This window comes from Suncus etruscus, chromosome 17 (assembly GCF_024139225.1).
Source record: "Suncus etruscus isolate mSunEtr1 chromosome 17, mSunEtr1.pri.cur, whole genome shotgun sequence".
NCBI lineage: Eukaryota > Metazoa > Chordata > Mammalia > Eulipotyphla > Soricidae > Suncus > Suncus etruscus.
Window position 1 is genome coordinate 22,006,658 of NC_064864.1, and position 13,360 is coordinate 22,020,017.

The window sequence follows — 13,360 nt, forward strand, 5'->3', positions numbered from 1 at the left end:
AGCAGCCGATCCAGGACCAAAGGTGGTTGGTTGGAATCCCGGTGTCCCATATGGTCCCCCGTGCCTGCCAGGAGCTATTTCTGAGCAGACAGCCAGGAGTAACCCCTGAGCACCGCCGGGTGTGGCCCAAAAACCAAAAAAAAAAAAAAACAAAAACCAAAAAAAACAAACTGCAGTCAGATCCCCTGGGCTCCCATATGGTTTCCCCAATCCAGGAGCGATTTCTGAGCACATAACTATGAGTACCCCCTGAGTGTCACTGGAAGTGCCCCCCCAAAAACAAACAAACAAACAAAAAACAAAAAACCCAAAAAGAACAAAAAAAACTCCACTGTACTATCTCTCCTGGCCCCTGGTCCACAGATTCGGTTGCTTTGGGCCATTTGTTATTCTTTGTGTGTGTGTGTGTGGGGGGGGGGGTCACACCTGGCAGCGCCCAGGGGTTACTCCAGGCTCTACGCTCAGAAATTGCTCCTGGCAGGCTCAAGGGATGCCGGGATTTGAACCACTGTTGGTCCTGGGTCAGCCACTTGTAAGCAAACATCCTACCGCTGTCTTTGAGAACTTTTTAACTGCAATCATTTATGGCAGCTGTAAATGACTATACTTAATTATCATTTAATTTTTCTAGTAGGCGTTGCCCTGCCGTAAATAACACTGATATTTTTGTTGTTGTTCTTGGACTGCACCCAATGGTGCTCAGGGGATGCTCCTGCTCTGCATTCAGGATTTATTCCTGGTGATGCTCAAAGGACCATATGGGATACCGAAGATGGAACTTGGGTTGGCTTGTGTGCAAGGAAAGCACCCTACTAGTTGTACTAGTAACCCTACATTCTTATTCTTTTCATTTGAAATGCAAAACTGATCATGTCATACTCCTTTAGAACCTGTGTAATTTTTCATTCTTAAAATCTGTGTTCTAATTTGGGGGGATTACACCACGCCCAGCAGCACACCCAACAGCAGGCTCAGGGGACCATACTGGAAGCAGGATCCCCTTGTTTGGCTGCATAAAGCAAACAGCCCTACCCACTGTGTTATGGCTCTGGCCATTGTGTTCTAACCTTATTTTGTTTGTTTTTATTTTGGGGCCACACCCAACAGCACTCAGGAGTTACTCCTGGCTCTTTGCTCAGAAATTGCTCCTGGAATGGGGCCAGAGAATTAGAAAGCACAGTGATAGGGTGTTTGCCTTGCATGTGGCCAACCCAGGGCTGAAGGTGGTTAGATTACTGTCATCCCATGTGGTCCCCTGTGCCTGCCAAGAATGATTTCTGAGTGCAAAGCCAGGAGTAACCCCTGAGCGCTGCCAGTTATGGCCCCAAAACAAAAACAAAAAAGAAAAACAATTGCTCCTGGTAGATTCTAGGGACTATATGGGATGCTGTCCAGGGTCAGCCACATGCAAGGCAAACACCCTACCGCTGTGCTATCACTCTAGCCCTGTGTTCTGATCTTTGATATGGCTCAAAACATCTTTCTTGAAGTTTACTACTCATGTTCAGAGCCTCATCATTCCTCATTTATAGTGATGTCCAAAAATGATATCTGCTTGGGACACGGGTGTCTAATGCCAGGAAAGGGAAGATTTCTAAATGACCCTACCTGGCTTAGCAAGTTTTCAGGTCTAGATACAATTCCTAGGTCAGTGTTCAGAGGTCAAGATGAGGCAAATAGGGGCCGGAGAGATAGCATGGAGGTAAGGTGTTTGCCTTTCACGCAGAAGGTCATCGGTTCGAATCCCGGCATCCAATATGGTTCCCTGAGCCTGTCAGGAGCGATTTCTGAGCGTGAAGCCAGGAGTACCCTGAGAGCTGCCGGGTGTGACCCCCCCCCAAAAAAAAAAAAGATGAGGCAAATAGTGGAACTTAAGGTCTTTGTCTGTGCTCTGCATGTCTTTGTGTGCTGATTGTTCAGGAGCAAGGCCTTCCATCCTGGTGTGGAACTCATTTACCTATGTTACCCTGTTTATCACAGGAGGTTTCAACAGATGTGGCAAGCTGTGGTCCAATGAAGCCCAGTGATTGTTTCACACCTCTAAGTATTTTTGGACCACACCTGGCAGTATTCAAGGACTATTCCTAGTGGTGGCTTGAGGATCAAACATTGGCCTTCTACCTTTTTTTTTTTTTTTTTTGGTTTTTGGGTCACACCTGGCAGTGCTCAGGGGTTATTCCTGGCTCCAGGCTCAGAAATTGCTCCTGGCAGGCACAGGGGACCATATGGGGCGCCGGGATTCGAACCGATGACCTCCTGCATGAAAGGCAAACGCCTTACCTCCATGCTATCTCTCCGGCCCCGGCCTTCTACCTTAAAGCATGCACTCAATTGTATGACTTCTTTGGATCCTAAAGAAAGTCTTTTAGGGCCTGGAGCAATAGAATAGCATGTAGTGTTTGCCCTGCACATGGCCAACCCTGATTCAATCACTGGCATCTCAATTTGGTCCCAAGTCTGTCAGGAGTAATTTCTGAGTGCAGAGCCAGGAATTAGCCCCTGAGCACCACCAGGTCTGGCTCAAGCCCCCCACCCTCATTTTTGTGTTTTTTTTGTTTTGTTTTTGTTTTTGGGTTACACTTGGCAGTACTCAAGGGTTACTCCTGGCTCTGCACTCAGAAATCGCTCCTGGCAGGCTTGGGGGAACCATATGGGATGCCAGGATTCGAACCACTTTCCTTCTGCGTCTAAGGCAAATGCCTTACCGCTGTGCTATCTCTTCGCCCCCCCACCCTCATCTTTTTTTTTTTTCAGGGTCTACAAATTATTTTTTTGAAATAACAAAAAATATGGAACACCTCACGAATTTGTGTGTCATCCTTGTGCAGGGGCCATGCTAATCTTCTCTGTATCGTTCCAATTTTAGTATATGTGCTGCCGAAGCGAGCACCCACCCTTATCTTTTTTTTTTTTTTTTTTTTTTTTGGTTTTTGGGCCACACCCGGTAACGCTCAGGGGTTACTCCTGGCTATGCGCTCAGAAGTCGCTCCTGGCTTGGGGGACCATATGGGACGCCGGGGGATCGAACCGCGGTCCGTCTCCTAGGCTAGCGCAGGTAAGGCAGGCACCTTACCTCCAGCGCCACCGCCTGGCCCCCACCCTTATCTTTTAAGATGGGATAACACAGAGCAGGTAGGAGGAGAAGAGGTGGGTAAAGACATTTCCCACCATGCTAGGCCTGGGGGTAAGACCTGATGTTTACTGCTTGGGTCTGCAGTATTCATAGATCAACACCTTTGTGGCAGTGCAGAGGGGCACTAGATATATACCAATCATGCTTGGGAAACCAGTGCCAGTGATGAAACTCAGAACCTTGTATCTGCTAGACATGTGCTCTTTTACTATCTCCTCAGCTCCTGAATGAAGTAATATTTGCGATAACTTAAACAGTATTATTTACAGTGTAAATGTTTCAGAATCCCCAGTTTTACTGGACTACAGTCACTCTCATTCCATTTCATGACTTTGGCTGCTTTTGTGCTATTTGGTGGAGGTAAGCTGTTACTATAGATCATTTGGCCTATGAGCCTAAATATTTCCATTTTGGTCCTTTAAAATTGCTTAGTCTTCATCTCAGTGTTGGAATAGGCAGGGAGGCAAGAGACAACAAATGGTCCAATGGAAGGGATGAGTGTTTCCAGAAGGTTCATTCATAGGGCTAAATATGGCTGCAAAGACTAAACACGTGAAATTCAACAAAGATGATCCTTTCCAACAACTCTGAAAACAGTAGACAATCTGATTAGAAACTTCACATTTTATTTGATAGAATAATAATCATTTATTGACTTGAAGGCATGATGTATTGTTACCTTGATAGAAAACATTACAGAAAAAGACCCTTCATTCCTTAAGATCTTGCTCATCATTTTATTGGGCTATATCCGGTGGTGCTCAGGGATAACTTCTGGCTCTATGCTCAGGGATCATTCCTGGCAGTACTTGGGTGACCATATGGGAGCCAGGGATTAAACCCAGGTCAGCTGTATGCAAGAAGGCCAGCACCCTACCCGTTATACTATCACTCCAGCCTGTTGCTCATTGTAAAAAGGCATTCCATTCATTAGAACTGAAGGTGGTAACAGTGTTGGTATATATATATATATATATATATATATATATATATATATATATATATTTATATATATATTTTTTTTTTTTTTGTTTTTTTGGCTGCAGGGGTTACTCCTGGCTATGCGCTCAGAAATCACTCCTGGCTTGGGGGACCATGTGGGATGCCTAGGGATTGAACCACAGTCCGTTCTAGGCTAGTGCGGGCAAGGCAGACACCTTACTGCTTGTACCACCGCTCTGGCCCCTATATTTTTGATTTTGAGCCACACCACTCAGGAATCATTCCTGACTGTGCTATGGGGACCATATGGGATACCGGGGATCGAACCAGTCAGCTGTGTGCAAGACAGATGCCCTCCCCGTTGTCCTATCAGTGTTGGTATATTTAATTTTTTTTTTTTTGGGTGGAGGGTGACAGAGGAAAACTACAGGAAAACAAAGGTTTATTTAGACAAAGTATAGTATTTTTTTTTTTTTTACTAAAGTTAGGTGTAGTGTACTCTTTTTTTTTTTTTTTGTATGTGTGTGTGTTTTTTTTAGGTCACACCTGGCAGTGCTCAGGGGTTATTTCTGGCTCATATGGGATGCTGGCATTCGAACTGATGACCTTCTGCATGAAAGGCAAACACCTTACTTCCATGCTATCTCTCCGGCCCCTGGTGTAGTGTACTCTTAAAATTACATATTCATAAGGGAACTAAAATGCATGTATTTATTTTTGTATTTGCCACTTGAGTTCAAGTCTGCTTTCCTACAGCATGCAAGGAGACCCCATTTGTTAAAATAAAAATCACTAGATGTTAAGTAGTTGACCTCTGAAAGAGAATGTGCTTATTTATTTATTTATTTTTTTTTTGGTTTTTGGGGCCACACCTGTTTGATGCTCAGGGGTTACTCCTGGCTAAGCGCTCAGAAATTGGCCCTGGCTTGGGGGGACCATATGGGACGCTGGGGAATCGGTCCTTCCTTGGCTAGCGATTTCAAGGCAGACACCTTACCTCTAGCGCCACCTCACCGGCCCTGAATGTGCTTATTTTTAAGTTAGTAGCACACTTAACATATATTCAAACTAAAGTTAGAAAAGCCACGTTTTTTGGAAGGCACGATTTGTTTTCAGCTTATACACAAATATGTCTTAAGGACTCCATGTAGTAAGGCAAAGATAAGGTCATTTGTCTTTTCTGTGACTCATAACATAGCCAATTCCATTCACCCCTAGCAACTGTGAGCATCTTTGACATGGTTTTTCCTCAAAAAAATTTGTTTTTGACTTTCAGGCCACACATGGTGGTGTGCCGGGTTTATTCCTGGCTCTGCACTCAGGGATCACTCCTGGAGGGGCTCAGATTATATGGGGTACAGGAACCCAGTTTTTTTGTTTTGCTTTTGGGCCACACCTGGAGATGCTAAGGAGTTAATCCTGGCTCTCAGGATTCAGTCCTGGTGGGCTCAAGGGATCATATGGGATGCCAGGAATTAAACCCAGGTCAGCCAGATATAAAGCAAGTGCCTTACCTGATCTAGTATCTCTCAAGACCCTGGAACTAGGGTTGGCAACTTGTAAAACAAGTACCCTACCCAATGGATATATATATATATATATATATATATTTTTTTTTTTTTTTTTTTAATATCAAGTATAAAGATTCTGGAAGCTCCTCAGGTCTTCCTGTATTACCTAAAATTGTTTTATGTATATGTTTAAGTATAATTTATTCCTCTTCCTTAATCTTTTTGTTTAAAAAGATGCAATTGCACACTTGGTAGTGTGGTTGTGGTGTTTACACTTGTGCTTGCTGGGGGTTGCACTTCCGGCAATCTAGTCACAATCCTCAGACACACTTGGTTTGTGTGCTGGGATCACAAACTTGGCACAAGTGTGAGGCAACAGAGGCTCAAATTCACAGCCTCATGTTTGCAAGACTTTCCCAGAGCCTAGCCACTTTTTTTTTTTATGGTTTCCATGAATAATCAGTTCTTCATGGGCATGGGCACAGGGATGAAGAGCTAAAAGAGAGCTGGAGCTCCTGTAGGAGTCCTGGATTCAATTCCCAGAACCCCAGGGTCACCCAAGTGTAACCCTCAGGCATCGCAGAATAACCTCTGAGCACCACTGGGTGTGGCAGGTGTGTGCACTTAATGCATATGCATGTGCTTACATGCACATATACACAGAAAAACTACTACTTATGTAGTTCAGAAAGTTCCTTGGCCAAGAATTTTCAAGAAGATGAGTAGGAACAGAACATAATGTAAGATGCCCTCTAATATGGAAACTAATTTTTTTTAGGAAAAGGGGGACAACTCTCCTTCCATATTCTTGGGATAGAGGAAAATAAGGGGGGGGGGGAAGGATTGGATTAACCCACAACAGACAGGACAGATACATGAAGTGCTGCTACCCTGCTTCACTGGGTTAAGTCACTAATCCTATTAAGTGGGATGGCCTTGGAAAAGAATATGAGTGGCAGCTTTACTTTATCTTTCAGAGGACAACTTGCAAAAACAAGTCTGACAAAGCTTCACAGTTCTATGTCTGATGATGATGATCAGGAAGCAATTAGGACACACATGGAGGTAGGGGTTATTCGGGCACTCAGCAGCTAAGCAGCCTTTGGCCCCAGAGCCCCAACCAAGTCTTGGTGGCAAGGGTTGTATAGTTAACTGCTTCCTATAACCAGTCCTCCAAAGAAGAGTCATGATTAGCTCCACTGAAGAAGTGATTGAGTTTGATAACCTCGAATCATGTCCTTCACACTCTGCGGGTATTCAGTGACATGGACGGGTAAGACTGTGAAGTGTCTGAAACGTGACAGGAGGCTGTCAGTACTTTTAGAAAAGTTGTGTTACAGGACATAAATACTGAAGCACTGCTGTAGCACTTAAAAGAAGTTTCCTTTGTTTTAAGGGGATTTATTTATGGGCAACAAAATCAAATCAGCAAAGTCACAGAGCCAATGCCATGTTTAAGGTGAAAGGCGGTAAACTAAAATCAGTTCCTTTCACCATCTTCAATATATCTTAATTTGATTTTTTTTTTTTTTTTTTTTTTGGTTTTTGGGCCACACCCGCTTGACGCTCAGGGGTTACTCCTGGCTATGTGCTCAGAAATCGCCCCTGGCTTGGGGGGACCATATGGGACGCCGGGGGATCGAACCGCGGTCCTTCCTTGGCTAGCGCTTGCAAGGCAGACACCTTACCTCCAGCGCCACCTACCCGGCCCCTTTAATTTGATTTTTAAAGAAAAGGTCCTTGTGGCTTCATTAATTTTCTTGGAGGTACCAATAAAGAAATCCACAAATTAGTTGATGTATTCTGTCCAAGCCAATACAGGGAGAGAAAGGGGAGACAAAGAGAGAGAAAGAAAAGCATATGAGGAAGAAGGTCTTACTGAATTTCCTTCCTATTTTCAGGTATCCAAGTGAGCAGTGCAGATCTACGTATCCACTAAAACACAAGTAAGGAAGGGAAACAGTGTGGGAAGGAGCCTCTTCTGCATAAGTGGCACATGGGTCACCAGACACTCCCACATGGAAAGGTGTAAGAATTCAGCCAATAGGGAAAGGCTGGTAGGCTCAAGAGTATTTAAGAGTTTGGGCCACACTTGGCAGTGGTGAGGCTGCTTCACAAATGTTGTGTGGAGGACCATGAGGTGCCGGGAACTGCCCAGGGCTCATGCATGCAAAGCTTGCCCTACAGTACAGTGCCACCTACCTGGCCCCTAAGATTGATCATCAGATCTTTTTGTTCATACACATCTTTCCCTCTGTTCATTAATATTTAACTTTTCTCATTTTTTTTATGTAGACAAAAGTTTGGGAATCTTCAAAGTTAGGCTACTGTGTCAGATTAAAATTCTACATGGGGGGCTGGGCGGTGGCGCTAGAGGTAAGGTGCCTGCCTTGCCTGCGCTATCCTTGGACAGACTGCGGTTTGATCCCCCGGCGTCCCATATGGTCCCCCAAGCCAGGAGCAACTTCTGAGCGCAGAGCCAGGAGTAAACCCTGAGCGTCACCGGGTGTGGCCCCAAAACAAAAAAACAAAACAAAACAAAAATTCTAAATGGACAATTCAAATGTTGGCTCTAAGGAAAGTAGAACATATAAGGCATCTTGAGACCCACTCTTATAACATTTGCAAAGACATAAATTATAACAAAATAATAAGTAAAATTTCTTGGGCATCTCAAATCTCTTTCATCAGAGTGGGGGCAGATATCCTTGTCTTTAGAGTTGTCGAACTTTTCTTTCTGTACTCTGTATGTTGACATCTAACTTCTCCACTTTGTTTGTCAGGCGATCCAGAATGTCATCTTGCTCCTCAATTTCTGTCTGCATCCCCAGTGCTATGCCCTTCAGCCGGCCCAATCCTAAGGAGAGCTCATCTGTGAAGAAGAAGAAAGGATACAAACCTGAGCAAACAGAACAAGGGGAAATACTTCGCTTGGTACCACTGAAACATCTGAGTCATCTCTAGAGTAAACAGGCTCAGTTATATGGTTTTGATTACATCTTTTGAAATATGTGCACGTGGTGCTCGCTTCGGCAGCACATATACTAAAATATGTGCAAGTGAAGGATTGGAGTGAGTGTTTGCCTTGCAAGCAGCTGACCTAGGCTTGATTGCACATGGACTGGTCCCAAGTCCACCAGGAGTGATCTCTAAGCACAGAACCAGAAGTAAGTCCTGAGCATAGCCAGGTGTGGCCCAAAAGCCAAAAACAAGCAAAGTGCAAATAAACACAGTTAAGATTTCAACAAAAGGGCCCGGAGAGATAGCACAGCGGTGTTTGCCTTGCAAGCAGCCGATCCAGGACCTAAGGTGGTTGGTTCGAATCCCGGTGTCCCATATGGTCCCCTGTGCCTGCCAGGAGCTATTTCTGAGCAGACAGCCAGGAGTGACCCCTGAGCACTGCTGGGTGTGGCTCAAAAACCAAAAAAAAAAAAAAAAAAAAAAAAGATTTCAATAAGAGGAGCTGGAGTGATAGCACAGCAGTAGGGTGTTTGTCTTGCATGCTGCCAACCTGGTTTGATCCCGTGTGGTTCCCTAAGCCTGGTAGGAATAATTTCTGAGTGCAGAGTCATGAGTAACTTCTGAGTGCCACCAGGTGTGGCCCCCCAAAAAAAACCCCAAAGATTTTAAAAAGGTAGGTGTACCCCTATGTTCATTGTAGCATTATTCATGATAGCCAAGCTATGGAAGGTTAAATACACACCAAAAGATGAATGGATAAAGACTCATTTCTAGTGATACTAGAGATCAAACCCAGGTCTTCTTTATATGAAGCATAATCTGCTACCCATAAAGCTATATCACTCTTCCTCATATTTATTTATTTATTTTGTTTTTTGGGCCACACCCAGCAGCGCTCAGGGGTCACTCCTGGCTGTCTGCTCAGAAATAGCTCCTGGCAGGCACGGGGGACCATATGGGACACCGGGATTCAAACCAACCACCTTTGGTCCTGGATCGGCTGCTTGCAAGGCAAACACCGCTGTGCTATCTCTCTGGGCCCTCATATTTATTTTTATGAGGGTTAATGTTTACAGACAATTAGGCTGACTATACTTTATTTGATGGGCTTGGTGTGTGAAGGCTGAAAACAGTGGTTTCCATAAGAGTGCCTATAATCTGCTGTCTGTATGTGGTGTCTAAAGAATTTTGGAGTCATTTAGGGAAGACTTCATGTTGTGACCAATCTGAGGCTCCAGAGAGGTATGCAGGCCGACTATGGAAAAGCCCCAAGGTATCATGGCCAGGGTTCACAGTGCATAAAGATACAAAATAAGTAGCATGAGATTGAATATATGCAGGTCCAAGTTCAAGTTCCCAGGCTGCCAGGATCTGTAAGTAGTGAGGCATATCCAATTTTTTTTTTTTTTGGCATATCCAATTTAATGTGGATGAATTTAGAGGTAGGAAGGCTATGGCTCTGGAGAGAGAGGACAGTGAGTGAAGCACTTGTCTTACATGTGGCCAACCCTGGTTTGGATATTGGCATCACATACAGATCCCAAAGCACTTTTAGAAGTGAGCCCTGAGCAGAGCCAGACGTAAGCTTTCAGCACCACTGTATGGCTAGGAAAATAGCACAAAGAACTGGAATGCAAGTTTTCCATGTGAGAAAAGCAGGTTTGATACCAACTACCATGTGGTACCCCAGCATTATAAAACAAGCCACAAAAGAATCAAAGATAAACTGATTAAGTAAAAAATGATCAGCATAGGGGCCAGAGTGGTGGTGCTAGAAGTAAGGTATGTGCCTTGCAAGTGCTAGCCTAGGACGAACCGAGGTTCGATATCTCAGTGTCCCATATGGTCCCCTCAAGCCAGTATCGATTTCTGAGCACATAGCCAGGAGGAACCCCTGAGCGTCAAATGGGTCTGGCCCAAAAAAACAAAAAAACAAAACAAAACAAAACAAAAAAAAGATCAGCATACATACACACTTGCTACTAGAACAAGAAATCTAAGCAGATTTGGGAGTACGTGGGCTATGTGCAGAGATGCTCAGGGACTATTCCTGTGGTCAGAAGTGACTTCTGGAACTGGAGAGATAGCACAGTAGTAGGGTGTTTGCCTTGCAAGCTGCCAACTTGAGACGGACCTGGGTTTGATACCTGGCATCCCATATGGTTCCCCCAGCCTGCCAGGAGTGATTTCTGAGCACAGAGCCAGGTGTAACCTGAGTGCTGCCAGGTGTGCCCAAAACCCAATCCCCCAGGCCCCCCCCCAAAATGTGACCCCTGGGGGCTGGAGTGATAGTACATTCCATAAGGTCCCCTAAGCACAGCCAAGGAGTGATTCCTGAGTGCAGAGCCAGGAGTAAACCCTAAGTGCTGCTGAGTGTGGCCCCCCAAAACAAAACAAAACAACCCCCCCAAATGAAGTGACCCCTGATGATACTCAGGGGACAACATGAGGTGCCACGTTTTGTCAGAGATCAGTCACAAAAAAGGCAATGCCAGATACCCTGTACTGTATCTTTGGCCTATCAATAAAAACAAACAAAACCCCAACAAACTGACTTTATTTAGTTCTAGCCTTCATTCCCCCCCCCCCCCCCCCCCCCCCGACAGCACTCAGGGATTACTCCTGGCTCTACACTCAGAAATTGCTCCTGGCAGGCACAGGGTACCATATGGGATGCCAGGATTTGAACCACCATCCTTCTGCATGCAAGGCAAACACACCCTATCTCCATGCTATCTCTCTGGCCCCATGTTCTAGGCTTCTTAAGTCCAATGAAAGCTATGAACTATATGCCTGGAGAGTAAAACCTATAAGGCCAGGTCAGGTCTTGGAAAGCTCGCTGGCAGTTTTAGAACAGCAAAGGACAGGGAGCTGTCTTCAGAGTGAGACAGACTTGGCCACTTTCTTTTTTTTTAGACTTGGCCACTTTCAAATCAAGGGTGTGGAAAGAAAGTTCTCACTTGCCAATGGTACTCCGGATCTATCTAAGGGTGCCTGGTAGTGCTCTGAAAGGTCTTTCTACCACCCTGCCATCTTAGCCCTCCTCCACACCTCACTGCTTCTTGCTCAAATACCCCAGCTACTTAATTCTCATGCCAACTACATGTTCTCAGCCTGGAGCTCAGGATCATTTTTCCTTCTTCTGCCACCCTCTTGGGTCATATGGCTCTTCCCTTTCCCCATGTTGCTACTATTATCCTTGCTGAGTGGGGCCACAGAGGGCCCCATACTATTGCTCCACCCCCTCTCTGGAGGGGCCAACTCCGAGAATCTGATGAATCTTCTGACAAGTTTGACTCTAGGGCAGAGTCCAGAAGCCAGAAGTAAAGGGTGGCTGTAGGGGCTTCTTCAGGCTGAGGACAAAGGGCAGCTGGGATTTGGGTAGAAGCCTGCCTGTCCTGAGAGCCCTGAGGGCTGTTTGCCCTGCTGCTGCAGGCACTGACTTGAGAAGAGGTAGAGTTGACAACATGTACACTGGCAGAAGTGGTAGGGAATGACAGGAGGTGGAATTACGGTCTTTATTTCTCTGCTTTTGTGTCTGTTCTTTAGTCTTTTTGTTTGTTTGTTAGTTTTTTTTTTTTTTTTTTTTGGTTTTTGGGCCACACCCGGCAGTGCTCAGGGGTTACTCTGTTTGTTAGTTTTTGGGCCACACCTGGTACTATTGGCTCTTTGCTTAGAGATTATTCCTGGAAAAGTTCTAGAACCGTATGGGGTGCAGGAAATTAAACCTGAGTTGGCTATATATCAGGCAAATATTCTACCATTGTACTTTAGGGGCTCTGGTCCCCAAAATTAAAAAAAGATAAAAAGAAAACTTTATCTTATATAATTTTATATCTAGTAATTCAGCTACAAAATGTGTATTTTTTTCCCCCTTTCTTGTTGGAGGAGGGTGTGGGTTTGGGCCACACCTGGCAGTGTTTCAGGGGTTACTACTAGCTCTGTGCTCTTAGTCCTGGCAGGAGCATCTGGGATGCTGAGAATTGAAACCTGTCGGCTGGCTGTGTATAAGGCAAACACCCTACTTGCTGTTATCACTCTAGTCTCTCAGCTACAACAGAGATTTTCCTCAGGGAATTGGCTAAAAGATTATTTGAGGAATAATCTCTGGAAATAATATAAGTGTCCAGAGTAGAGGATGGAGATGTTGTTTTGTTTTGTTTTTGGGGTCACACCCAGCAGTGCTCAGGAGTTACTCCTGGCTCTATGCTCAGAAATCGCCCCTGCCAGGCACAGGGGACCATGTGGGATGCCGGGATTCGAACCACCGTCCTTCTGCATGCAAGGCAAATGCCTTACCTCCATGCTATCTCTCTCCAGTCCCGAGGATGGAGATGTTAAAGTAGCACTTTTTGAAGAAATTTTTGGAAAAAAACGTGCTTGGGATGTAAGGAAAAGTCAGGTGACAGATGTGCATATACCAAGTGACCATGCATGCATTTCCAAGAGTGATACCCAAAAGATGCCTGCTTCTGGACAGGAGGGTTAAGGGTATCCATTTTGACATAACACTTACCTAACCTCCATCATCTAATATGATGAATTAATGTGCTCAGAGCAAGGGTTCATATTGTTAGCAAAAAAAAAGGAGGCTGTAGGCTGTGGCGTGGACAGTGAGGGGAATTTGGGGGAGCAGTCCAAGGCTAGGGTTTGATTTCTCCCAAAAGGTGAAGAACACAGGAACCCTACACACAGAATCCTAAACTCCAGCTCTATCGCTAGTGGCTTCTTTTAGAGAGGGAGAAGGGGATCTTGTTGTGTATGTAAATATTTTGGGGGATTATTATGTTACTCACCCTAAACTGATTGGTGA

At 44.9% G+C, this 13,360-nt stretch overlaps 1 protein-coding gene, 1 non-coding gene and 1 pseudogene across 2 annotated transcripts in view; 1 reads left to right on the plus strand and 2 right to left on the minus strand.

The window, feature by feature from the left end:
- Positions 1-2,783: 2,783 nt before the first annotated feature.
- Positions 2,784-2,890, minus strand: LOC125995228 (U6 spliceosomal RNA). Its single transcript, XR_007490781.1, has one exon. It is a non-coding gene; the product is annotated as a U6 spliceosomal RNA (small nuclear RNA).
- A 5,372-nt stretch (positions 2,891-8,262) lies between these two features.
- Positions 8,263-13,360, minus strand: part of SNAP29 (synaptosome associated protein 29) — a 28,178-nt gene continuing 23,080 nt past the window's right edge. The window contains exon 5 of the mRNA XM_049790730.1: positions 8,263-8,458. Coding sequence (XP_049646687.1) covers positions 8,301-8,458 — 158 coding nt within the window. The 3' untranslated portion in view covers positions 8,263-8,300. The remainder of the gene's footprint in view (positions 8,459-13,360) is intronic.
- On the plus strand, positions 9,618-9,747 carry LOC125995528 (uncharacterized; annotated as a pseudogene).